At 40.0% G+C, this 27970-nt stretch overlaps 1 protein-coding gene across 9 annotated transcripts in view; it reads left to right on the forward strand.

Annotated features, from left to right (window-relative positions):
- Window positions 1–4598: 4598 nt before the first annotated feature.
- Window positions 4599–27970, forward strand: part of KDM3A (lysine demethylase 3A) — a 65819-nt gene continuing 42447 nt past the window's right edge. For 8 of the 9 annotated variants that reach the window (XR_003682481.2, XR_003682479.2, XR_003682480.2 and 5 more), the window contains exons 1-10: window positions 4608–4710; window positions 5245–5459; window positions 12440–12595; window positions 13826–13936; window positions 16671–16773; window positions 17467–17591; window positions 18223–18295; window positions 18400–18488; window positions 24980–25143; window positions 26702–27216. Coding sequence is in view for 5 of the 9 variants with exons in the window: in XM_007118691.3 (XP_007118753.2) it covers window positions 5274–5459; window positions 12440–12595; window positions 13826–13936; window positions 16671–16773; window positions 17467–17591; window positions 18223–18295; window positions 18400–18488; window positions 24980–25143; window positions 26702–27216 (1522 nt within the window). In the remaining 4 variants the exon portion in view is untranslated. Of the gene's footprint in view, window positions 4711–5244; window positions 5460–12439; window positions 12596–13825; window positions 13937–16670; window positions 16774–17466; window positions 17592–18222; window positions 18296–18399; window positions 18489–24979; window positions 25144–26701; window positions 27217–27970 lie in introns of all 9 variants that reach the window. The other variant, XM_028497196.1, reaches the window with a different exon arrangement.

Consider the following 27970-nt stretch of genomic DNA (forward strand, 5'->3'; position numbering starts at 1 on the left):
TCCTCCCAGACCGGGGCACGAATCCGTGTCCCCTGCATCGGCAGGCGGATTCTCAACCACTGCGCCACCGGGGAAGCCCTAGATTTTTTATATCAAGCTCTTTGATTCACCTGGAACTTATTTTTGTGAATGTTGATGTGGGGATCTGACTTTGTTATTTTTTCCTAATGGATAACAAATAGACCCCAAAGCATATATTGAATAGTTTATTGTTTACATTCATTTGAAATGCTATGTTAATCATAAAATTAATTGTTCATATATACATGGATCTGTTTCTGTATTCTCTTAATTATTTACATAAAGTCCCCTACATACGAACTTTCAAGTTGAGAACTTTCAAAGATGCCAATGTGCGTTCTCATGAAGAATCATTTAAGTTAGTTCACGCATCTAGCGTACATTGTCACGTGCGTGTATCCTCTACAAGCGGTTGTGCTTTTGTGTATTTTACTGTACGGTACTGTAGAGGGTACGGTCGTAGAGTATGTTTATTTCAAGCTAGATCTGCAAGAGGATGACTTCACTGAACTCCTTGCTGTGCAACACGAGGAGCTTCACTGAAGACCTGATGGAATTGGAGGCTCAGAGAAAGAAGGAAGAGAGACAGGAGAAAGAAGAAGTAACTGAAGAACCAAAGAGATTCACGATGCAGGAAATGCCAAGGGGACTTTCTTTATTTGGGAGGTTAGTTAGTTAGTTTTTGAGGCATAGGACCCGAAGCTAGAATGGTACACGAAGGTTGCAGCAGCCGTTCAGAATGCAATTCAGTGCTACCATGTCATCTATGATGAGAAAAAAAAGAGCTCGTACCCAGACATCACTGGATCATTTTTTCAAGAGGGTAGATAGAATTGAATCCAGCAAGGAACCAGAACCTGTGCCATCAACGTCAGGTGTGACTGAAATTGCAGCTTGCCCACCTCTCCTCTTACTTATGATCCTTCAGCTCTGCCATCTCCCACCTCCCCTCCCTCCTCCAGTCAGTAACTCTTCTTGCCTGTTCACTTGATGCCAGCCCCTGTATGCCAGCTGTTGTACTGTACTACTGTACTTTTCGAGGTACTGTACTGTTAAGATTTAAAATGTTTTCTTTACTTTTTTTGTTTTTTTATGTATTATTTGCATGAAAAGTATTATAAACCTATTACAGTGCAGTACTATATAGCTGATTGTGTTAGTTGGGTACCTAGGCTAACTTTGTTGGACTTACAAACAAATTGGACTTACGAATGCATTCTTGGAATGGAACTCGTTTGTATGTAGGGGACTTACTCTATTTTTATTTTGATTCTTTCATTCACTGAAAGAAATTTAATTTGAAAGTAGTTTAATTTGAGGAGAAATGACATCTTTATCAAGTAATATAAGGAAATGGAATTTTTCAAATCTTCTTTTATGCATACGCATCGGCAGGTGGACGCGCAACCACTGCGCCACCAGGGAAGCCCCTATGCATACATTTTATGGATATCTTTCTATTGGTAAAGTTCTACGGTTTTCTTCATACACGTTTTGTTCACTTCATGTTATGTTTTTTTCCAAGGTATTCTGTAGTTTCATGATCATAAATGGTTTCTTTTTTTCTGTTTTATATTGTAATTGATGCTTGTTGAGGAATAGGAATTCTTTTGATCTTTTTTTGTTGATTTTTTATTGCACCACCTTCTCGATGCTTGTATTAGTTCTAATAATTTGTCATGAATACTCGAGTGTTAATGTAGTAAACTACATTCATAGGATTTAAAATATAGCTTTAAATTTCAAAAGTAACATGAATACTTTTGCCTTATAAAAATGAGAGAATTACAAACAATGTTAAATCACCTTTGACCAACACCCCCAATACTAGTGTGCACCCTCCAATACTAGTAACCATCAATATGAGTCTCAATATATATATTTCATAGAATATATATAGTGTAATTTTTGTGCGTGTATTTTCAAATATTGCCAAATGCAACTTTCTTTTTCATTCAAAATGTGTATTGCTAATCTATCGTTATTGGTACATCTAAATATATTTCATTCCCTTTCAAATGCTCTACAGCTTTTCACTATATGTATCACATTTCATTTATTTATTTAATTGAAGCACATTTCGATTATTTCTAATTTTTCACAGCCACAGACAATGCTGAAATGAACAACCTTGTTGATGTCTCCTAGTTCATATTTGCAGGTCTTTTTCTAAGGTGGGTGTATTATATTCCTAGGTTTGTAGGAAGTTTAAAATTCTTTTTAAATCATGAATAAGCATTAAATATGTGTGTGCTCTTAATATTCCTAGTTTTCATGATAGTTCAGTGTTCATTGTGAGTGTGTGTTCTTTTCAGTTTCTACTAAAATGAACACAATTTTTCTCTTTTAACCTGTTGTGGTGATTTATAGTAATTTCCTAATCTTGAAATATCCTCATATTCATATAATAATCCTAATTAATCATGGTGATTATTTTAAAAATATACTGCTGGATTTAACTGGCTGATATTTTATATAAGAATTTTCTATCTCTGTTCATAAGTGTGATTGAACTATAGTTTTCCTTTCTTGTACTCTACTGGTTCAGGTTGGATAATAGGGGTTTGCAAGTTTTATAAAATGCATTGGATACTTTTTCATCTTTCCTAAGTTCTGGAACCATGAATGTAACCTAGGAATTATATGTTATTTGAAGTTTGATAGAACTTGTTCCCAGCTATTGTTTTTCAAATTAATAGTTAATTATGTAGTCTAGATCCTCCATACCCTCACTTATTTTAAAAATCTGAGATGCCTATTTCTGTGGTAGATGTATTTATAAATATCTTCACTGTACTCTTATTACAAATTGTCAAAAATTTCTCATAAGTTTAGTCTTAGCATAGGCTAGAATATGTTCCCAGAGTCACAATAGTTCAAGAGTGTGTGTTACCTTTGTGGACTTTATCCTTTATTAGTATAAAATCCTTTTCTCTTTGATGCCTTTGCTTTCAATTATATTAACATTGCTATATCACTTTCCTTCAATTACCATTAGATTACAAACTCTTTTAACCCACTATTTTCAAGCTTTCTGTGTTGTTGTTGGAGTTTGCTGGTGGTCAATTTATAGATGGATTTTATTTTTAATCCAGTGTGTCTTTTCAAGGTCTGAGTAAATTAACCCACTTATATTTATTGTAAATACTGATATTTAGACTTATTCCTCTAATTTTATTTTATTTTTTTTGTATTTACCATATTTCTGCTTAGGGTTTTGTTTTTTTTTTTCTTTTTTTATTCCTCCCTAGTTCCGATTCTGACTTATGTTGTACTGGACAAGTTTTCTTTGTTCCATTTTCCCCCTTTTCAGTGGTCTGCAAATTAATTCTTCAGTGTTTATTCTTAATTAAAATTTTTATTTAATGTCATGTATTCAGAGCATATATGTTGAAAATCAACACCTGGAGTTAACTTCTATCTATAATTCCTTGAATACATTTCTGAACTTTTTCCGATTCTCAGGTTTCATATTTGTAAAATTGGGAGCTTGAGCTCTTCACTTAATCTTCATTTAATCTTAAAGATTAAATGTGATGCCAGGTCAAGCACCAGCCTTTATAAAATAAGAGATCTTCAATTACTTCATTCCATTTTTTCTTCATTCAACCATAAAACTTCAGGTCCAAAAGACACAATCACCCCTCAACTCCTTTGTCCTTCAAAGTCACCTCCTCTTCATAGCTCTTACATCATTATGACCTTGATCTAGTCTTTCCATTTCATTGTAAGACTCAGAATATCTTTTCATCCTCCCTTTACATTAAAAAACAACAACAAAAAACCCCATCCTGCATTGTACTGAACGGCATCTTTTGCTTTAGATTTAATTAACGTCATTTCCCAGGGACTCCATGCCTTTCTTCATTTTTCCTTCAAAATGGCGGACTTTGGACGTTCCATGATCAGCACCACGTGCGCCTGCGCCTCCCGCGGCCATTTCGCCCAGCAGCCCAAGCTCCAGCCTCTGCTCCGCGAAGCGCCTGCGCACGAGTCCCCAGAGCACTGTCGCTCCTCCCTCTAGCTGAGTACGCTTCAAACCGCACGTTCCAGTCCCTTCCCTCCCCCGCTGACTCTGCACCGCCCTCACCCCTTTCCTGTGAGATTCTTCCGCCAAGTGAAAAGCCTATCTTCGGTCGACAGCCTACGCACTTGAAAAGCAATCCAATAAGCACTTACAGCCCTGGGGTTCGCCATTCAGTCTTATCTGTGCACCACTGCAATTTTCCTCTGGGTCCTAAAGTTGATGACCGATTTCTCTGGACTTTTTTGCATCCCGTGAGGCAACAAATGGAAAGAATGGCTGTGGCGGAAGGATCCCTCGCTTACGCTCGGTGTACTTTAACCTAATGGGGGTCGTCCGGGAGTCGGAAGGGGGAGGGGAAAGGGAGGAGGCAGCTGAGGAATTGTTTTTTTCTCTCGCCCCGCCCTCGCCGGGGCGGCCAATGGCGATGGGCTCCTTCCCTACGAGTCTCGCCCAGCTCCTTGGACTCAGCCAATGAGCGATGGAAGCGGCTCCGAGGGGGCGGGCCCGGGCGGCTGTGCGTGTCTTGTGAGAGCTCTTGAACCAAGTCAGAGAGCTAGAGTCGGCTGGGCGGCTGGAAACGGTGGCCGTCGCCGGTGACTCAGGGAGGCGGGAGGCGGGGTAAGAGCGCCGCGGCCTCGGCTGAGGGGAGCGGAGGAAGAAAGGTGAAGGCGCCAAGCCCGCGGCCCCGCCGCCCCCGCTCCGCGGCGCAGGCTGGGGGTCTGCGGCCGAGTAGAAGGGTGTCGGGGCGGGGCGGCGGGGCAAGTGCGGAACGGCGGGCTTGTCCCTCCCGCGGGGCTGCCCGGGGCGGGGACCCGGCCGCCTGGGACGGGCCCTCTGCTTTGGGGCCTTTTCTTTTCCGGGGTGAGGGGCGAACACTTTCAAATCCACTTAAGCCACAAATAATTCTCCCCTCTGTGTGCGTTTAGGTTTCAGGTTTTGGAAAAGCGAAACTTGGGAGAGCCAGGGTCACGCGACGCTTGGGCTAGTGTTTGCGGTGGGGGAGGGATCGGGGGCGGGGAGGGCGCGGGTGGAGAGATCGGGTGCGGGGTCCTCCGTCTCACCCGCCGCCGCCTGGGGTCCCGTCCTCCGATCGGGATTAGGACCCTTTCCTCCGCCCTGGCCTCCCCCACCGACCTCTCTTCCCGGCCCCCTCCCGCCGGCCGCCCCCGTTGCATTTTGTTTTTGTGTTTTTGCAGGGAGGAGCCCTTCCTGCAGCGTGGAAACCATGGTGCTCACGTTCGGAGAAAGTTGGCCAGTATTGGTAGGGAAGCGATTCCTCAGTCTGTCCGCAGCCGACGGCAGCGACGGCGGCCACGACAGCTGGGACTTGGAGCGCGTCGCCGAGTGGCCCTGGCTCTCCGGGACCATTCGAGCCGTCTCCCACACCGACGTTACTAAGAAGGATCTGAAGGTAAAACCGGCTCCCGGGCCTCGGCAGTCGGACGTTTCCTAGTTACCTTGGTAACGAGACAGCCAGCAACCCTCCCTCCCCTTTTCTGAAAAGGCGACCAGAAAGTTGGCATCTGATCTGAAGGTGCAGAAAAGTAGACCTTGAAAGTCTTTGAAATGGTGTGTAGAGCGAGGTGTGTTTGGCCTAGAGTTGCCCGTGTTTAATGGGCTTAGCGTTGCTCAGACATGATTAGTTATTGCACGCGCTGTGTGCCTCATTAGGGCTGTACGATGATTTCTCCGAAGGGGGAGTGTTGTTAATATTAAGTTGGGCAAGTGGGTGACGTTTGGAATCATTGAGAATTGAGCGCTAGTGCTTAGAAGTGCTTTCAGTCGGGTTTTTTGTTTGTTACTTCTAATTTCTTCACTCAACTTCTTAAACTTTCAGACTTAGAAGTGTGAGTGTAGAGGAAGGAGCTTAATTAATTCTCTTCAGTATATTAAGGTGGGTATTTGTCCGTATATGGTGGGTCAGGGCAGGAGTGGGTTCCTGGTTGTCTCTGATGAGTCTGTGAGTGGGTGTGGGATATGACCATATATGGAGGGCTGGGGTGGAGCTGCCCCTTAAATGGTGTGTTGGAGGGATGGCTTTGAAATACTCCATTTGGGTGTTTGAGGGAAGGGAGAGAAATGGGAACAAGTGCGGCCAGTGATTTTTAATCAGAATGACACGCAGAACCTTTTTCAGTTAGATCTTTTCAAAAAGAGATGAATTCTGATCGTACTTCCTAATAGAAGTATTGGTGTGAAAGGACTGTGTGGAAACTATCAGTGAGGAAGCCATTGTACCAACAAAGACTCCTTTGTGCAAAAATAACTGAAAAAAGGTCCCCAACAAAGACTCCGAAGTGGTGATAACTTGAAGGAAGTTTGTCAGAACAGAAGAGCTTTCCGTCCTGGGTAACGGATATGTTTCAGTATCTTCACTTGGTTATTATCTTTGGTTTTTCTTGAAAACTGCTCAAATAAGGGAAGCAAGTTTTCTCATTGGCAGTTGAATATGTGTTGATTGCTGAAACACTGTTCAAGGAATTGGCATAACCTGTGTTCTGACCCAGAAAGTTTTGACCCTTGAGCCCACCTTCTTAATCATCGTGCTCCCTGATCAAAGACTCTGCCGCCAGAAGACTCCTGTCGTACACTGTGAAATTTGGTTTCACTCCTAGCAAGGTGCGTTTTGATGTTTACAGAAAGAAGGTAATGTGGTACAGCCTATTCGCTTAGTCTAATACTCTTTCTCAGTAAGATGGGCTTTGTGTAGTAGATTTCAGTCATAGTTGTGGCGGTTTATTTCACCTGCCAAGTAAAATTTTCTCTTGTGCATTTGTTTTTACCCGATTTGAGTGGAAACAAGATTAATCCTTTCAGTCTTTAGTTCTTTGGCAGATGCTGAGAGATTAGGTGTTTCCTTACTCAGCAGTGATTGCGGACCTGTTGGGTTAGGAAGGGAATCTAGGAGGTCCTTTATGTGTGTTCTTTTTAATCTCCACATCTCCCCCACCCCCAGCCTCTGAAGTGGTGGTGATATCTTCATTTTCAGAATAAAGAAATAGATTTAGGAAAGGAAATCTTGTCCAGACTTGCATAGTTAGCTACTAAGTGACAGAGGGAGCATTGGAATCCAGGTTTGGCTGTGTGTGTCTTCCACTGCACTAAGGTGCCTAAGCTGGAGAAGATGGGGATTTTAATTCAAGAACAATTTTGACTATAGTGGATTTTATGCTTTACCTGCAGACTTCACAACTCAGCCCTCATGTAAGAAATCTACTCAGTTTCTCTTTTCGAATCATGATTTATTGCTGCATTCCTTAATTGAGTAGCAGATAGAGTAATTGGTGCAAGTTTAAGGGCATGTTTTGTTAGCAAAAACACAGTTTTTGAAACATTGAAACCAATTGTGTTTGGCAAGATGCAGGCAGGAACTGAGTAACTAAGACAATGCTTAGGGATATTGAGTTTTGGGGAGTGGGTTGGGGGGCTGCAATGAATATGAATGAATGAAATTCAGGTAGTGTGCAACTGTTTTAGTACTGATAGAAGGTCTGTCTAGACTGACTTGCTTCCTTAGTTGAGGTTGAAATTAATGAGACCAAGGCTTGTTAACTTTGTTTCATCTAGAGAAAGACTTTGTAAGACCAAGGCTTGTTAACTTTGTTTCATCTAGGGAAAGACTTTGTAACAAAGTCACTTACTCAGATACAATGTTTAGTAGTTGATTACAAAGAAGTTAGGTGAAGACATAATAGATACTTATCATGCAGTAAATACTTTTATTTAATCCTCACAAAAATCCTAGATAGTAAACCACATTTTTTAGTGTTAGAAATTGAGGCTTAAACAAGTTAAATAACTTGCCCAAGTTTGTCCCCAGACCTTAAACATTAGGCTTTAATAATCAGGTAGAGTGAGGTTAGAGCAACTCTATTTTGCTGGGTTCAGTATCCCCAGCACTGAGAACATTGCTTGGCATGTAGTTTTTGCTAAAATATTTGAACAAATGAAGGAATCATAAAGTTATTACTTGTATATAGAAAAGCAGTTTAGAAATTATCTTCCATCGGAGCATTGGCATTCTCTTTAACTGGGATAACAACAGATCTTAATTAGGTGTGATTATAAGGACTTCTTTAACCTTTTTTTTATGCTACTCTGTTTACTTGAGTGTGAGGCAGATTGCTTTCTAACTGGCTTTGTTCCTTAGCCATGCTGGGAATGCCCTCCTTCCCCAACTTTTTTGTCTAGGTCTTTTCCTTGCTTTGAACCTACTTTTTCCTTGAGTCTTCTGCCCCTTCCTAGTTCTTTGGGATGTCCTTAGCAGATGGGTAGTACTTGCCAACTATATGTACCATTTCCTGCTGTTAAAGCCCTTTATGGCAATTGGATGCCTTGACCAATCAATGCCTAGTTTTTTCATCCTTGCATACAGTTGAAACTTGAATGTTGGTGGATTCTGTTGACAGTCAACCCATGTAAAATGAGAAACTCTTAGCACAGTGTAATAAAAACTGTTTACCCCTATAATTGAACGCTAGACTCTGGGATTTTAGATAAGAGTCTAGGTGTAAGAAGGCATAAATAGAAGCATAATGAATTAATTCCTAATTTGTGAAGTAGTGAAATAAGTGGTATTCTGTACTGTAGTACTGGGCATAGAGTAGATATGTCATTAAAAACTTCGTGATTAAAAGCCATTGTGTAAGTGCCTACTTTTAAACTTGGAAACATTTTACTTGGCCATTCTGATAGTTTTCATAATCATATACTTAGGTAAGATTAGTGTATACTAAAAGTGGAGGTTTTGAGGTTAGCTTGATTAGATAATATTAATTCATATATCTTAAAGGAAAGAGATTTATCTTTCTGGGAAGAACAGCTTGAAATATCCAACATCTGGTCAAGAAATTTTATAGGCTAATAGGCACGTATTTACAAAATGCCCTATTTTTTAAATAGGAAATTTGGGAATTATAGGTAGTAAATTGTAATTAATAGGCCTTTTTCTGGCCTTTGGAGTCAGCACAGATAACATCTCCTTTGTGGACCAAGGGATTGTGGAGGAAAGAACACAATTTAGAATGAGAACTAGTTGTATCTGTTACTTTGCAGGAGCTTGGTCAAATCACATTAGTTCCCCCTGAATTTGAATTCTTACCGTTGTTTTTTTTAAATAGAAATTTCTGTAAAAGAGGCTTTTGGTGGTGGGGGGGTGTCCTTATATATAGAACTTCAGACCTCAAGGCACTAATGAAAGATATGTGGTTATGATAAACAGGAAACTTTTTAAAGAATGTTTAGGAAAGCTCACAACTTGTTGGTTTCATTATATTTTTTTAAAAGTCATCTTTTTAAATGTGAAGTTTTGACCAACACAACCTAATGCTTCAAAGTATTATTACTTATTTTTAAAGAACTAAGCTTATTTATTTTTAAAGAACTAAACTTAATTTTCAGATTACTCAAAAATTGAGATATAGGGACTTCCCTGGTGGCACAGTGGTTAAGAATCCGCCTGCCAATGCAGGGGAAGATCCCACATGCCGCAGAACAACTGAGCCCATGCGCCACAACTACTGAGCCTGCGCTCTAGAGCCTGTGAGCCACAAGTACTGAGCCCGTGTGTCTAGAGCCCGTGCTCCGCAACAAGAGAAGCCACCACAGTGAGAAGACAGCGCGCCGCAACAAAGAGTAGCACCTGTTTGCCGCAACTAGAGAAAGCCTGCGCGCAGCAATGAAGACCCAACGTAGCCAAAAATAAATAAATAAATAAATTTATATTAAAAAAATTGAGATATAAAGAGGGACCGTGTCTAAAATTTGGTTTAGGGTTGATCATAAGCTTTATAGATAGCTTATAGATATGATAAGAACTGTGATATTGTATACGTTTGGGGAAGCCACTTAAGATCTTAGATTACTTTTTTTTCTGAGTAGATGTTAGATAATCATATTGAAGTCTTCCTCCTCCCATTCCTAACTGAAGAAGTGATACTCTGATAAATTAAGATTTGAATTACCACGGAGGTCTTAAAACTACCTAGTCTCCTTGCCAGATGCTTAACATAAATTGCCTTTAAAATCTACCTAACAATTCAGTGAAGGGTGGGTGTTAGTACTTTCATTTTGAAGCTACCAGAACACAAGATTCAGAGGGCTTAGCTTCTTGACCTGGGTACAGTTAATTGGTTTCCTTTGTAATCCTACATATTTTATTTTATGCATGTAAAATCATTCTAAGAAAGCTTTGACATAGCTGGTAATCAAACCCATATCTCTCTGGTTCTGATGTGTGTAGATGTGCATTCCTCTTACACTACATTGATGGGAAAACTGTCATCCAAAGCTAAGTTGGGTTTGAGGTTGATGTGCTGTGGGGCAAAAAGACTAGGGGAGATGTCAGAGGACCTGGATTCTGTGGCTAGGCAAACAGAAAGGAAGATAGGCAGTCTCTGAAGCCCGATGTAAAGGACCACTGGTTGGTTATGGTGATGGATGGAATACATAGAACCAAGGTAGAGTACGCAGGGCCTTGTCACATAGTAGGTGCTTAACCCATTTACACTTATTCTGTAATAACTGCAAGGTTAAAAGCCTGCCATACCAAGAAGATATGCAGCTTCTCAGGGGAAGTTGCCTGGGGAATTAGGGGTGCATATTTTGTGGTTGGGGTAGAAGGATAAGATGGGTTTCAGATTTCACTGATTTTAAAGATTGATAGTCTATAGCCATAAAACTGGAAAAGTTTGGGATTGAGGCTAGTGGTATATTAGTTGGGAACTTCCTGCCTTCCAAATGGATGAGAGAAACAAGGTAAGAGCCCAATTCAGAGAGAAATTTATTTATTCAACAAGTATTTGAGTACTGACTGATGAAATACATGGTAAGTAAAAGAAGACAGACTTTGACCGATTAGAGTTTTTAATATGTCAGTTAACCACAAATAAATAATTCAAAATGTGGATTAGTGCTAGGAAGGAAGAGTACAGAGTTTTGAGTACAATTAACAAGGGACTTCTCTTGGGAGAGAGAGGGGCTCTTTGGTAAGGGAAGGCTTCCTTGAGGAAAGGATTTTTGAATTGGGTTCTGATGAATAAATGGAAATAAACTTTTTTAAGTTAAAGGTTGAAAAGGGAGATAGGATTGTTATGAAATTATGAAGTGTTGATAGATTTATTAACTAATTCTTTGAAACCAAATATGAGACATCACTCTATTAAGAGGAGAGCTTTTAAATCAAATTAAAATAGTGATTTTTACACTGAATATTGAGGGAGTTTATTGTATCTCAGTTAAAACATAAGAAACATTTTAAAAGACTTAGAGTAAATTAAAGGGTAGCATATTCATAATGGGGTTAAGGAAGCTAAGGTGTTTGGTACATTTATATGACTTAAGGTTTTGTGACTGATTCCTACTTATGGGTTACTGTCAGAGACCCACTTTTGAACTGAATTCTTTTTTTATGTTTTAAAATATCTGTACAAATTATAAGGGTTTTTTTGTTTGTTTGTTTGTTTGTTTTGCGGTATGCGGGCCTCTCACTGCTGTGGCCTCTCCCGTTGTGGAGCACAGGCTCCGGACGCGCAGGCTCACGGGCCTAGCCGCTCTGCGGCATATGGGATCTTCCCGGAACGGGGCACGAACCCGTGTCCCCTGCATCGGCAGGCGGATTCTCAACCACTGCGCCACCAGGGAAGCCCAATTATAAGGGTTTTAACTTTAGGGCTAAAAGGTATTTTGCAGATCAGAAGCAGAAAACTTCATAGTTACTTGGAAAATAGTATTTCAAAGATAGTTTAATTTTATGTAAGAAGTTAGAGGTAAAAAAAAAGGTAGTTTCGGAAAATTCTGGGGTCCTTTATCAATTACTTGTTTCTATATGTAGCAAAGTTGTCTTGGATTTCAAACTCTGAGGTAAATTTCCCAGTTTATTCAACTCAAAGTGTTGAAAGCGCCTCGTCCTGAGTCCTACTCCTACCAGAGGGATTCAGAAGCCGGTGGTGGATTGTGCTGATGGGCGGTCATCTTAAACTCACTGACAGTGTCAACATAGAATTACAATGCCCTGCGAGAAGTACTTTGGGTTTCAGATTTCTGTCTTTCAATTCTCAAAGCTCTGATGTTTAATTAACATATGTAAAAACCTTCTACATGGGGGTTCTTTTTTGTTAAGGCTTCCCAGAGGTTACTTTGAGGGCAGAGGCTGGTCTCCATATCCCTTGACTCTGCTTCCCAAAGTGGTTTGGGAGCCAAAGCTTGTTGGTTAGACTAACGGATCTGGTTAGTTTATTGTGGGTTTAGAAGGGAAGTAAGAGAGCAGGAGTCGGGGGCAGTATATTCAGATACAAGACTCGAGTAGAATGGTGAGGGTATAATTCAACTTAGGCATTTTTCATGTTTATTTTTGTTAATCAAGTCTGCTTTCCTTCAATTCTGTTTGTCTAGGTGTGTGTGGAGTTTGATGGGGAATCTTGGAGGAAGAGAAGATGGATAGATGTCTACAGCCTTCTAAGGAGAGCCTTTTTAGTGGAACATAACTTGGTTTTGGCTGAACGAAAGTCTCCTGAAGTTTCTGAGCGAATTGTTCAGTGGCCTGCGATAGTGAGTAAAACTCGGGCTTGTTTGAACTCCTGAGAAGAGGGTATTTGACGCCTTATGAATGAAACAGGGAAAATCTATACATAATGCCTATATTTGGTCCTCTGGAAAATAATAGTGCAGAGATATGACAATGTAGAAGATTCAGAAAAACCCCCAGGACCTCCTGTCAGCCCTGCTAGGAGCCCCGCAACTCTGACCCTTGACTCTCTTGGGCCTCAGTTTCTTCGCTTGAAAAGTCGGGGGTGGAGGTCATGTGGGGAACGTCTAGTCTAGGTCAGTGGTTAGAAACCAGCAGATGTATACAGACATACAGATCTTTTTGTTTTGATCCTCACAGTGTTTTAAGAAAATCTAAATTAGTTGTCTACATTTAAAAAATGTAGAGAATGTCCTTAAAAATCTAGAGTTCCAGTTTTTCTTGGAAAAATGGCAAGATATGGCAACACTGGAGCCTCATAGCAATTCCTTATCGCAACAGTAGGCTGAAGCTGAAAAGTAGCTGTTGGCCTGGCACCTGTAAGGGTTTCCACTTTTGGTCTCATGATCTTTAAGGTTCCCTCTGGCTCATATTTCTTTGGCTTTAAAGATGCTAGCAGTCAGTATATGACTGTGCCATTTCCACACCATAAGTCTGGTGCAGTTAAAGGAAAATAGTGATCAGGAGAGGACAGTTCAGGCTATTTGAGACATGAGCTGGGGCTTGAAGGAGGAAGGGGCATATTGAATAGTTGAAAGGCTAAGAGGATGATTGAAAGGCTGACCAGCTTGTGAAGGGCCTGCATGCCCCTATGAGCAAAGTTAAGACTTTGCTCACGGGTGAGAAGAGCTGCTGGAGATTTTTGAGTGACGTCGGGTTTTGTTTAAAGTTGTATTTTGCTCTTTGTATTTCTTCCCCCATCTATTAAGAATTTGCTAAAAACATGGCCCTGTCTCCCCACAAAAATGTACATAAAGCAATATTTTGCATAAATTTGGGGGAAGCCATACATCTGTGGACCCAGACCTATATGTTAATGACTCTCAAATGTATATCTCATTTAAATTATTGATTCTGGATAAAAATTACGTGCTCCTGTTGTGGTTGCATAAATAGTTATTATTGAGATACTGGTAGTAAATAAACAACTGAATGGCTTTATCTCTTTCCATGTGTATGGAAAATTGCCAGTCCCCATTTTCAGAATTATGCTGACAGCAGTTATGATGCCAAACCATTTTCTTTTGTTTCAGATGTACAGATCTCTGCTGGACAAAGCTGGTTTGGGATCCATAACGTCTATTCGCTTTTTAGGAGATCAACAAAGAGTATTTCTTTCTAAAGACCTTTTAAAGCCTATACAGGTAAAACACAGAAACAGTATTAAACCCTAAAGATAGAAATACAAACTCCTTTAATATGAGAACTAACATATTGATGTTGATTGCTCTCATTCAGATATCTAACAGAGAAAAGGACCCATCTTATGAGCAGCTGAGTTGTCAGACATCATTGCTCAGTGTTAGCCGTTGGGTTGGTACTGTTTATTTGGGGTTGGAAGGACAAACGTACTACAGTTGATGATGTGTGTGAATAGAAACACCTAGGTGATATGAAGATAATTTCTAAGACTATCATTCATATATCTGTGTGTGTATATATATATATATATATATATATATATATATATATATATATATATATATATATGTCAATCCTGATTATTTAAGGATTCTGTATTTGGGAACTTGCTTACTTGCTAAAATATATTTGTAACCCCCCAATCAGTACTTTGGTGCTTTCATGGTCATTCACAGACAGGTGCAGAGTGGTGAAAATTTTTAGTTGTCTGACACATGTTCCCAGCTGAGGTTGAATAAGGTGACATTCTGCCTTCTTATTTCCTCTCTTCTACTGTAAACAAGTGTCCTTTTCAAGGTCTATTTAGTACTGCATTTTTGTGCTTTTCTGTTGGTGATCTCACTGTTTAAAATGGCCCCCAAGGGTAGTGCTGAAGTGCTCTCTAGTGTTCCTAAGTACAAGGAGGCTGTGATGTGTCTTAGGGAGAAAATACATGTGTTAGATAAGCTTCATTCAGCCGTGAGGTATAGTGGCCATGGGTTCGAGGTTAATATTGCAGCAATATATACTAAATAATGTGTTTTTCAACGGAAACACATAAAACAAGGTTATGTATTGATTGACGACAGTGTTGTGACCAGAGGCTTGAAGGAACCTAACCCCATCTTTCCCCTAGGAATGGTTCAGTATTCACTAATTCAGTGTTTGTGGTGACTTAACATAACTACCACAAACAATGTGAATCGTGTGTGTGTGCGTGTGTTTGTGTGTGTGTGTGTGTGTTCATGTTCATATTCTTTCCAATTAGTTTGCAGAACTCCCACCTTTTTCTTCACAACATTTAGGCTCTTGGGTCTTGCTCGTGTGTGATTTTTTCCTTTATTATAAAAATACTGGGAGGGAGGGGAAGAACACACAGATTACCACCACAGATCACTACCTTGGGAATAATGTTGGTCTTATAATAACATTGTTTTTTTTATATGTCATTTGTGAAGCTTAGTAATCCCCTTTACCCACTTCTGTTTTGTGACCTGACTTGTTTCTATGCCCTGCAGAACAATTAAGCCAGTTTATTTGCTGAAAGACAGTTTAGGACCAAGGGTCATTGCCATTGCTGGGCCTTGGCATTGACTTTTCTCTGCTCAAGTCTTACTTTTACTTCCATGTCCTCGAAGTGAGTGAAAACAAGATTCACACTCTGAACGCTATTTTATAATGTTTAAGTAAATGGAACAGAGGAAGATGCCTTTACTTAATTGCAGACACAAGTTATCTTCATATGTCAAATAGGCATCTTGATATTTTTCCTACATTAAAAGGCAAATTAACTGCTCTTAAGGACCAAGGAACATACAGCAGGGGCTGTGGATGTCTGCTTCACTGAGCAGTAGAGTAGTTTTTACTTCTTAGCATTGTTTTCTGGACAGTTCTGTTTTATGTCTTTCATGTGTTTAACCTTTTCAGTTTTGTTTCTTGAGGTTGAAAAAGGTCAGTAAGTTTTATTTATTTAAGAGCCCTTTGTGGCTCGCCCCATTAACATGATATTTTACCTTGTAGGAATTGGAGAACACATTTAAATTTTTTGAAATTGCAGTAGCATGAAAATAAAAACAACACATGGCCCGTTCTGGTTATTAATGTTGAGCTCTTATGAAACCCCTAGTTTAAGTCTAATGTTATTTGGCTTAAGAAATTTTTCCAGCGTGGCCTCTCTAAAAGACTGTTCTTTCTAATGGGAGAAATGGACGAACTATTTTTGGCCACTGTGTACCCATTTCACATGCAGAAAAGCATGAAGGCCTGATATTGGAAGGGCTTCTGTGCTATACAGTTTGGGTTTGGCAGCTTCCTCCTATTGACAGTCTGTATACATTTATCATAACTGAGTGTACACACAAAGCCAGAGCACTGTGGAATAGTGCCAAAAATAGAGCTGCCAAGAATTGAATGTTTCAAAGCTGGCTTGCTGAAGGCTTAACGCTATTCATTCAGATTTTATCCTTCCTCACCCCCACGCCCCCCTTCGTAAGCAAGGATGCATTTGGAATTCTAGTTAGGGTAAATGAATCTGTGTGAAATGATGTTTGTTAAAAACAGCAATTTCAATGAATTGACACTGTGGATCTAAATGATTTCTATGTATGTGTCTTTTGCCCCTTGCATTTGGAGCTGTGATTTCGCTAATCCATAGAGTTTGGGATACAGAGTATTTTTGACATGAACTGACTAGCTAGTTTGTTTGCTTATTGTATTTAAAATTTGAGCCACTCTTAGTATCTGTCTTGCTCTTAGCTTGGGGTGACTTCACTTCTGTCTGCCTTATATTTGTGATGGTTTGATGGTTTCCTACTATTTGACCAGTCTAATTCATTGGAGTTGCAATGGTTTGCTGCCATCAAATGGCTAATTGACACTACTTTAATCCCTGTGATTAAGCTGATTGAAATATCCACTGGAATTTAAGCAACTCTTCTTACTTGTTACCTTAAAATGTAATGATTTTCCATTTTTCAGGATGTAAACAATCTTCGACTTTCACTTATTGATAATCAGAATGTCAGTAAAGAATTTCAAGCTTTGATTGTGAAACATTTGGATGAAAGCCATCTTTTACAAGGTAAGAAGTTATGTTTTAGCCCTTCTCACTCATTTGCTCATTAAAAATTCTAATTTGTTAGAAATTCTTTTGCTGCTTTTCCCATGCAACTAGATGAGTGGAGGACTTTATTCTGTAATATATTCTAAAGCCTCTGAAATTTGGAAAGCTCAGGGATCATGTGAAGACTATAAAAGTGAAGTAGATATTAAACAAGCTCAGCTATATTTTGACATGGAGTTTGATATGTTTGGAATTTCAGTCTTATAAAATAAATAAAGCATTAATTTGGTAATCTTGATCTTGCCATTTACTGTTATTGATTTTCTTGTTCAATTTCACAGTTGTAAGTATTTTATCAGACTTAGCAGTTTTGCTGAGGTTCCTGAATTTGGATCCTCTAAAACTCTGCATAGGAGAATGATTTACGTCTCAATGTGTTATCTGATACTACATGGTCTGATACAAATGCTAGAATAAATATATTGCAAGTCTAAGATAAATCAGTAGAAAAGTGAAGCTTAAAAATAGTTTAAATTTTCTCCTAGCTTTGCTGAAATGTCTGTCTTCTTGCATTTATAGCAGTATCTTTTAATGTTTACTTTTTGTCTACTGCATTTTTAAAGACTTGGGAAAAGATTATCCTGGATAATGGTGCTGTTGGGAGATAATGCATATTGCTCTAAGGATTTTTTTTAATTTTTATTTTTTAAGGTGACAAAAACTTAGTTGGTTCAGAAGTAAAAATTTATAGCTTGGACCCATCTACACAGTGGTTTTCTGCAACCATTGTAAATGGAAACCCAACATCAAAAACTCTTCAAGTCAACTGTGAGGAGGTAAGGATGATGATAATTGTGTGTAAGATAACTTGACAGGGAAAGATAATTATAAAAAGGAATTATAGTATCCTATAGGAGCTAAACACCTTTATTATTTTATATTAAAATATCAGAGTAGAAAAAAATCACGATTATTTTAAAAAGAAATTATATGTAAGAAGCCCCTATTGTTTGTTTTTTTAAATAAATTTTAATTAATTAATTTATGGCTGCGTTGGGTCTTCACTGCTGCGCACGGGCTTTCTCTAGTTGCGGCGAGCAGGGTCTACTCTTCATTGTGGTGCGCGGGCTTCTTATTGTGGTGGCTTCTCTTGTTGCGGAGCATGGGCTCTAGGTGCGCGGGCTTCAGTAGTTTGTGGCGCATGTGCTCAGTAGTTGTGGCTTGTGGGTTCTAGAGCGCAGGCTCAGTAGTTGTGGTGCACGGGCTTAGTTGCTCCGTGGCATGTGGGATCTTCCCAGACCAGGGCTCGAACCCGTGTCCCCTGCATTGGCAGGCGGATTCTTAACCACTGCGCCACCAGGGAAGTCCCAGAAGCCCCTACTGTTATGTTGATAGAGCTAATTTCTGGTGTGTTCCTGAGCATTTTAAAATTTCCCAGTATCTTTGTTTTATTTATTTGTTTTTAAGATTCCAGCACTGAAAATTGTTGATCCATCACTGATTCATGTTGAAGTTGTACATGATAACTTTGTGACATGTGGTAAGATACATTGTTTGATTAAAATCTTTGTTCTCCTTTCCCCTTTATCCTTCTCACATTAAGAGAAACAGGGACGCCAACTTACCTGCTTTTAAATATTTTAGGTAATTCTACAAGAATTGGGGCTGTAAAACGCAAATCTTCTGAGAATAATGGAAGCCTGGTTTCCAAACAAGCAAAATCTTGCTCTGAGGTAACCTTGATTTATTTTTGTCACTTGTGTAAACCTTTCTTTAATTCTCACAGTGCATGGCCAGTTTGTTTAGTGGTAATAAAGCTGTCTTCTCTGCTTTTCTGTGCTGTTGTGTCTGCTCTTTGCTAGTCCCAGATCTTGGCCGTAATTTCTATACTCAAGCAGATGGAGATAATATAAGTTTCTGGTTCACTGTTTTTGTCAAGAAAAAGTTTTTAGTTTTGATGTTTCCTGAAAATTGTCAATAGATTTGACAGTTTCACCATATGGAGGTATTTTTGAAGATAAATTGAGTTGTGTGTGTCAAATCAGAAGAATGCCTTGCATGAGAAGAGGGGAGGAACCTTAGAATTCTGAGTAGATTTGGTGTTGAAATAGGACTCCCACCTCAGTAATTGAGAGGTTTGATTGGTCATTTATGATTGGGTGAACAAACATATTCACTTTTTGAAGGAAGTGGTTGGTTTGCCATTGCTAATTTCTGCCTAGAAGACTACAGCCTTCTGTAAATGGCACTGTTGAGTTCAAGTACTGGATTTAATTCTGTCCTGCGATAGGATTTGGATCAAGAAACTTAAGGCTGTCAGCTTTTCCCTCTCCTCCATGTTGTAGAGAAGCTGGCCTTCTTTAGCTCTTCAAGTTCTCATGCTTTCTCCAACCTTAGGACTCACTGTTCTCCTTTCTCTTCTAATCCTATCTTCACTCTAATTAACTCCCATTTATCTTTCTAATGTGATGTTGCTTCCTCCAGGAAGCCATACCTAACATCTCTACAATCATTTTAACCTATATCCCAGACTAGGTCAAATTCCCTAATTTATTATGCTTTGTAATTACTTGTACATGTGTTCAGGACATCACAGTGTACACAATGGGGCAATTTTATTCAGAATTCCCAAAAGATTAGGCTAGACAGACTAGCCTAATGAGGGGATGGGGGACTGGGGTAGACTTCTCAAGGGAGGGTATAAATGACGGTCAAATTTTGAAATCTGGGGGGAAGAAAAGAAACTTAAGGCTTTTTCTTTTTTAAGTGAGTTGAATCCTTAGGTCCTAGTACAGTACAGATTACTTTTCTCACCACTTAGGTATCCAAATGCACTTGTGTTACATGGAAAGTTTACTGTGTTATAATTGTCAAAAACGCCTTTATGATGCTCTGCTCCAGGCTGGAGTTTAGAATTTTATTTTATTTTATTTATTTATTTTTTAAGATATTTATTTATTTGGCTGCACCAGGTCTTAATTACAGAATGCGGGATCTTTAGTTGTGGCTTGCGGGATCTAGTTCCCTGACCAGGGATCAAACCCGGGCCCCCTGCATTGGGAGCGTGGAGTCTTAACCACTGGGCCACCAGGGAAGTCCCTGGAGTTTAGAATTTTAAAATTGATCAAGTGGATATTGTTAAGTTTGTTGGCAGCATAGTAGAGGGAACTTTGGAGCCTGGGTGGGGGCAGGTCAAGGAGAGATGGCATGAGACTGGGTCAGGGTCAGTGAATGCATCTGAGGCTCTGGATCAGGGCAGGCTGGACTACAACATCAACTAGAACCAAAGCAAGCACATGCTACACAAATACTAAAGAATCTGGGTGGCTAAGATGATTGGCTTTCCTGAGTCTTAAGCCTTTGTACAGGCCACAGGAACTTTGATACTTGATGAGAAACTTTGTAAACCAGGATGTCTTATACCTCTGTCTTCCTTCCAAATGTATAGGCTTGACCTCAGGTGGTTCAGGAAAGAATGAAGAGGTAATTACGGAAATTAGCATTACTACCTTTTCATTTTGCCTTAAAGTTTACGAAGGGGAAGTAACGTAGTAAGGACTGTAAATTGAGGATGTCAGGCAAGTGATTATTGCCTCTTAGAGGCAGACTCACAGGGGATACTGTCAAGTAATCCATGGTATTAGAAGCCGAAAGAGAAACAGCAGAATGGTAACCTGTCAGGTTTTGTACTGGATAAATTGTTAACAGTCTTGCGTAGAGGTAATAAAGGGCAGTTTGGAGAAGTTGATTGCATGTTGCGCGTCATGGAGAAGGCCTCACTGTAAAGTTCCGGTGAGATGAAAAGGAGAGCCACATGATGTTATGTTGAGGTGGGGACCAGACCCGAGGAAATGGCATCCTGATGGATCATGGAGAAATCAACCTGGGGTACAAGCAGGACTGGGGTCAGTGGGGACCTCCTGTTGGGGAAGATGCCAGTTCTTCAAAGTGTCAAGTTTATCAGTGATGTGATAGGCAATTGAGCAAGTAAATTTATAACCTTGAAGGAGGTGCTTGTAAAATATGGTAACATATACGTATGTAAGTGATCCTCTCTTCCTGACTCACGCTTTTGAAGGGCAGGGAGCTTGTGTCTTTGCTCTCTGTCAGCATACTGTCCAGCTCAGTAGGTTTGTGTGCTACTGATTACTGGACACAGTAGAAGCTGTTTTTCAAAAAAGCCTGAACTTTGGTTGGGAGATAAGTTCCTCAACCTATTTGAGCCTTAACTTCAGCATCTAAAATGTGGAAATAAATTTGATGTTTAAAAAATGTCTGGGCTTCCCTGGTGGCGCAGTGGTTGGGAGTCCGCCTGCCGATGCAGGGGACACGGGTTCATGCCCCGGTCCGGGAGGATCCCACATGCCGCGGAGCGGCTGGGCCCGTGAGCCATGGCCGCTGAGCCTGCGCATCTGGAGCCTGTGCTCCGCAACGGGAGAGGCCACAACAGTGAGAGGCCCGCGTACGGCAAAAATAAAAAAAAAAAATGTCTGTTTCAGCTCTTAAGAACTATCCTAGTCATCTTCACATTCTAAAGGAATTTGGAGATGGTAAATTTTTACCTGGGTATGGACGTTTTAGAAATTATTATTATTTTTTTAATTATAAAAGCTATTCTTTTATATTGCACTTGTTTTCAAAATAAAGATTCTTACATTAAAAAAAAAGTTATTCTCATTTAAAAATACTTAGGAAACCCAGAAAAGCATAGTAAAGAAAAGAAACATCACTCATAATCATACTTTTCAGAGACTCTCACTATTCACATTTTGGAATACCTGTCTTCCTCCTGTTTTTTTTTCTTTTCTTTTTCTTGTATATTCGTGGAGGCTTTTTTTTTTTTTTTTTTTTAAACTAAAAGCCATACTCTTGTGTAGCTTCCTTGATTCCTTTACAGTATATTGTGAATATTTTTCCATATCCTGGGTGATCATTGTAATCAGGCAAGTTTTTGGAAACACCGGCCTAGCCTAGATTTCAGGGGAGATGGAGAGGTAAAGGAAGAAGTGGGGAAAGAAAGAGAGTTCATTTACATGTGTGAGTGAAAGGTGAGTACAGTAACACAATTGGTGCACGTCTCACTGTGTCTGCAGTTTCCAGATGTGTTGGACTGGCAAAGAGTTTGGTGCTCTTTGGATGACAAGAGTTTAGGTTGAGGTTGACAACACTCTTGATTGCTGGGACGAATACTTGTGGATAAGGTAAACCTGTTTGCCAGTAACATCTGGCTCCTTGAAGGTCTTCTCTGCCTAGCAGACTATTCCTCAGAGTTAGGACGTTGCCTGGTTAATTGAGAGAGTCTGCTGAGGCGTGTGAGCCAGCAGTGTCCTTTCTGGAATATCATTATACACTCAATTATATTATCTCCGTCTGCTGGCAGGGAGGAACTATTGCCATGACTGGTATAGAAGACCTTCAGGGAAAACTCTTCAGGTAAGAAGAAACTTTGACCCTTGTCAAGTCAGAGGCCAATGCAGTGGTGTGCACGTGGAGATGGGTTTTGGAATTGGAGCCCTATCCCTGTTGAGCTAAACCTCAGTAAAGCTGTAGAGTGATATACTTCATTTTCTTAAAGAAAAAGCATCCAGGTTATGATAATTCTAACACATGGTGACTGCATCGAGAAACTTCTCAGGATATTTTTCTGCTTTGAGACAGCTAATCTATGTGCCAGGCACTGTGGTAAAGCACAGCCCTGTACAGTATGCTTCATTACTCTCCTTTTTTCTCATTACTGTCATTCATTACTCCTCATTATGATTGAGGAAACTGAAGCTTAGAGAGGTTAAATAATGTGCTAGGAAGTGTCAGAGACTGGATTCCAACCAGGGTCTAACACCAAAACCCAATGCTCTTAGCCACTGTGCTGTCGTTGCCAGTCCTCTACAAAACCTTTCCTCGGTATGGTGAGGCACCATTGTAAAAACAGCGGAGTCCTCCTCGCTTCCCTCTATCCTCCATCCTGCCTTCCAACAGATATTTATTGAACACTTAATATGTGCTAGACATTGGTGAGCATTACTGCCTAGTTCTTGAGGTATCTCACAAGACTTAGTTGTAGCTCTTTGAAATATTAAGTGCTAAGAGCATTTATTCATTCATGCATTCCACCAGTCTTTTTTATTGAGCATCTGCTATGTGCCTGGCTTTAAAAGGTGTAACAGTGGATGCAAGAGCAGGGTCTGTGTCCATAGGGGTTTACGTTTCATTGTGAGGAGACTGACAGTAAAAAAAAAAAAGTAACTTAAGGTATTTTCACAGTGTGGTAATACAGTGAAAGATAGAAACATGGCAATATAATAAAGCATAAGGCAGTGGCTTGTGGGACACTGCTTTGGAAAGAGTGATCAGAGATACTGAGGTGACAGTTGAGCAGATTTGAGGGTGAAGGATGGAACCAGCCAACCACATGAAAACTGCCCAGACAGGGGCGATAGCAAGTACAAAGGGGCAGGCAAGAAAGAGCTTAGAACATCTGAAGACCAGAAGGGAAGCTGGTGTAGTTGGAGCACCGTAAACAAATGGAGTGAGATGAGGGGCAGGGGTTGGCAGAGACCAGACCATGTAGAATTCTTGTAGGCAGTGGAGTGCCACCATCTGATTGATTTATGTTTTATAAAGATTGCTCTGTGGTAGAATAAATTTCAGATAGGAGGCAAAAGGTTTAGGCAAAAATGGAAGGGAATCAGGCCAGTTAGTATACACATAGTAGTCTAGGGGAAAGATGGTGGTAATGGTGGCCCGGAAAGAAATTTATAGATTCCAGAAACATTTTGGAAATAGAGGCAGGCTTTCCTGGTTCATTGATCGGATGTGGGAAATGACTTGGAGGGTTTTTTGGCTCGAGCAGTTCAATGGATGTTGTACAGAATAAAAATATCTGATTTCCTCATTTTAAGGATAAGGAAGCTGAGGCCCAGAGAGGTAAAGTTGGCTAGCCCAAGGATGTACTTAGAATAGCCAGAGCCTCCCCCCAAAAATCCTTCTGGAGAACACTAAGCTGCTAATATTTAACCAAAACTGAGCTAACGTAGTGTAATATATGATCAGATGATTTAGCATTGATACCTTAAAATAGTTGGAAGCTATGCTGAAACTGTAATAGTGATTAAGTAAATTCTTATTTTTCAGATATTTGTATTTAGCATATACTAGAGAGTATTTTCAAGGCTGTCAGAGTAATTGTCTGCGAAAAAGATTCATGAGTAGACTACATAGTCTGTATTCAGAATTGTGAGCTTTTAAAAATTTACTCAGGGAAGTTCTGCATCAAATTTTAGAAGTTAGTAACTAGAAGATGAAACTTTGAAGATTTTGCAAGTTTAGATTTGGTAAGGTGAATGTAAAGGTCATTGTGGTGTGAAAGAGACGCAATTGAAAAGGACAATGTGACTTTAAATATAAGCACATGATGAAGAGGCTGGTGAAGATGGTCAGTGGGTTTCACCAGGTTAAGCCATAGCCTGTTTAGTTGTCTGGAGTTGAGTTTAATCTCTTCCTTCTCTTTCCATGGTGGGAAAGTATAAACTGGATAGTATAAACTGGGAAGAAGTTGGTCCGTTATTAATATTTTTGTAAAGTTAAAAGTACACGAAAGTGGAAGGGGACAAGTGTCCTAACTTTGTCCCAGAGGCCTGTCATGACTTGATATTTTTTGCAGCTTGGGATGACCTTTGTGACTTGATGAGCCACATACCAGCAAGAACCATGTCCTCAACATTTATTGCATTGTAAAGGCTTAAGTTGGTACCCAGTAGGCACCACTGCCTGCAAGAGTCCTATGTGGTCTGGTCTCCTGCCAGTCTACGCAGTAAGTGCGTGGTGGGCACTTAGTAATGTTGAACTGAATGCATGTGAATGAGCCACCATTTGAAGACTGTTGATTAAAAACTCACTTCTGTGCATTGCATTAGTAAAGTAATTGCCACATGGCTGCATTTTCCTGGCATAATGATTCAGAGGTCTGTAAAAGATCAGCTTGTGATCTTTTATAGGAAGGCGCAAGTTTTGTGAAAAGCTGGAGTGACTTATTTAATAGCTCTCAGGTATAAGTCCTTAATTTGTGATTTATTACTTGTTCTACTGTCCTGTTCTTTTTATTTGGTGATTTTGGTGTGCTTGTTTACTACTAAACCAAGCAAATAAACTTGAATCTTGCTAGCATTTCGTAATGCCTCAACTAGGGGCTTTCCTTTTAATATCTGTTTGGTTTGGTATCTTTTAGGCCTCTCCCAGTGTGTGTCCTGTACAGTCTGTTCCCACAACAGTTTTTAAGGAGATACTGCTCGGCTGCACTGCAGCAACTCCGCCAAGTAAGGACCCGAGACATCAGAGTACTCCCCAGGCTGCCAACTCTCCACCTAACCTTGGAGCAAAAATTCCTCAAGGGTGAGTCATGATTTAAAAATGTTTAATCATAATACAGAGAACGGTTATTTTAGCCAGGGTTCTTCCTGTCTGAGCTGACATTGCTCAGGTGGCAAGACTGACCGTACATTCAGTGTTTATAGAGAGACTGTTAGTGCAGCTAAAATTTGATGTAATTCCCTGCCATTCAGTGTATCTCAGGTTGTCCAGGGAGGTTAGAGTTTCCAAGTTGGTCAGGTGCCTTCAGAGGTGGTAAGTGTAGTAGGCATACAGGACAACATTTAAAAGGTTACAGAAAAGAAGGGGGTGTGAGGAAAGAGGAGCTTTCTTGACTTGATATAGGGAGAATGGTCCATTGAAATACTACAGACAGCTGTAGAATAGATGTCCACTTTCAATGAAAAGGGAGCAGATTGGTTGTATGTGGAAGACTGAGGTCAGTGGGAGTGTGGAGAAGAGGGAGACACAGGGTTCCAGTGAGTGATTCTCATCAGGCCAGACCTCAAGTAGAGGTGAGAAATGTGGCAGTAGGGAAAATACTAAGTCATGAGGCATAGTTACTAAGTTACAGGTGAAGATAATAAGAAATGTAAAATTTAATCAGAGATTTAAAGTGGCTACAAGGTTAATGGAGAGAAGAGTTTTAAGGGAAGGATCTCTTTTAGGAGGAGTGGTGGCCTGTGCAGGCAGTTGATAAAAGCCTAAGATAGGGGTCAGAGACTGGTGTAGAAAGGTAGGCTTGGAAGACCACTGCAATAAGGTGGGAGAGTGGGTGAGCACATCGGTTCACTGGGAGGACAGCGGGCCGCTTGGGAGAGAGCTTGGTGGAGGGACACATAGCAGTCAGAGAGAGGGCGGAGTGGTCTTCAGAGCAGAAAGAGGGAGCAGTAAGAAGTTCGGTGGTACCCAAGCAAAGATGTCTAGTATGGGTACTTAAGTGAGAACAACTTCTCCAGGATGAATCCTTTGTTAGAGGCAGGAAGACAAGTGTAACGGGAAAAAAGGACTTTGCATTTTGCTGGGGAAAGAACTTTAGGATGAATTTCAGAGGAACAAAATTTCTTTAAGGATAACCCCTATTGGGGGTGGAGGGGAGTACCCGATGGTTCTGTGAATAAGTGCATAATCAGCTGGCTCTTCTCTTTGCTTTGGGTCTTGATCACTGACCAAACAATAGTGAAATAGTCCAGTGCTAAGGCTGGTAACACATTCATAGTCAGATAGGGTTTTGCACTGCTGGTGATTTTGGTTCCATGTGATACTCAAGTTTGTTTTGAGGGAAAGCTAAGGTTCATTTTGCTATGAGAAGTAGAACTAACTTGAAGTAGTTAAAGATTTATGAGAACATGCAAATAGGATTTAGGGTTATCTTTTTGTTAGTGTTTAATATATTTTTGCAGAGCCGTTGACTGATTACTTTTAACTCCAGCCCACAGAAACCTATCATAAATTCTCTAATATAAGCGGTTTTCTTTTCTCTTTCATACTGGTTACTTTAGGGAACCAAGCAATTATTTTTGGAAGGTAGGGAAGAGATAAAAGAGTCCTAGATGCTAGTTTTCATATTACTCTTTTTCAGAAGTCATAAACAGATTTTACCAGAACTTTCTTCCTGTCTAAATACAAAGCCTGAAATACTGAGAACACCAGATGCTGTCTGCAAAGTAGGATTGCTCTCTTCAAAGTCCTCTCAGGTTGGAACTGGAGACTTGAAAACCCTGAGTGAACCAAAGGGAAGCTATACCCAGCTGAAGACAAACACTGACCAGGAAAGCAGGTTGGAATCTTTTCCTCCATCATCAACTCACCTTCCTAAGGAGTGCTTACCTACAAAGCCTTCTTCTACGGCAGAATTGGAAATTGCCAGTACTCCTGAACTGCAGAAGCATCTCGAACATGGACCTTCCACATCTGATGTCCTTTCAAATATGCCAGAAGAGAAAGCAGATGTCAATAGTAATAGTCCTAATTGTTGTGTAGAAAAAAAGGTAGAACCTTCAACTTTAGGTTGCCAGTCACAGAATTTAAAGGAGTCTTCAGCAAAAGTAGATACTGAAAGCTGTTGTACAAGAAGCAACAATAAAATCCAGAATGGTGAGTGTTTCTGCATATCTTTATTGGTAGAAGGTAAGAAATGGTTGTCAGTATGTACATATCTTCTTACCTTATGAGAAAATAATAGGAAAATGACTGTAGAAAAAGTTCATACAATCAAAAAAGTTCAAAGAAGAAAGTAAAATCCCTAAATCTTCTCAGAAATGATTACTTTTAACATTTTGGTGGACTTAGTTCCATGTATATAGAAACACAGATAAACTATTACTATTACAAATGGGTTCATACCAACAGTTTTACCCAGTGCATTACTGTAGGTGCCTGTCAACATTTTAAAGTCTGCAAGGATTCCATTATATGCATTTACCGTATGACTTAGGTGGTTCCCAATTTTTGGTTTAAGAAAATAATTTTGAAATAAAATCTAAAGTGATCTGATGATTGCTTTATCTTCAGCCTATTACTTATCTTTCTGTGACATCCAGGTTGGAGTGAAGGAAGTGATTGAAATTTTAGGCTCACACAGGTAGTCCAGATTTGAAATTTTTTTAAAAAGGGAATTTCATCACCACCTCTAGAAAAGGGATTTTTAGTTAAAGAATTTTAGGACAGTGCTGAAACACCAGGCAGAGTCTCTTTGCTTAAGGGGAGGTCCAGCTGCACCCACAATTTAGAACTAAGTACTCTTCTTTTTTTTTTTTAAACATCTTTATTGGAGTATAATTGCTTTACAATGGTGTGTTAGTTTCTGCTTTACAACAAAGTGAATCAGTTATACGTATACATATGTTCC

The sequence above is a fragment of the Physeter macrocephalus genome, chromosome 12 (genome assembly GCF_002837175.3).
Source record: "Physeter macrocephalus isolate SW-GA chromosome 12, ASM283717v5, whole genome shotgun sequence".
NCBI classification, from domain to species: domain Eukaryota; kingdom Metazoa; phylum Chordata; class Mammalia; order Artiodactyla; family Physeteridae; genus Physeter; species Physeter macrocephalus.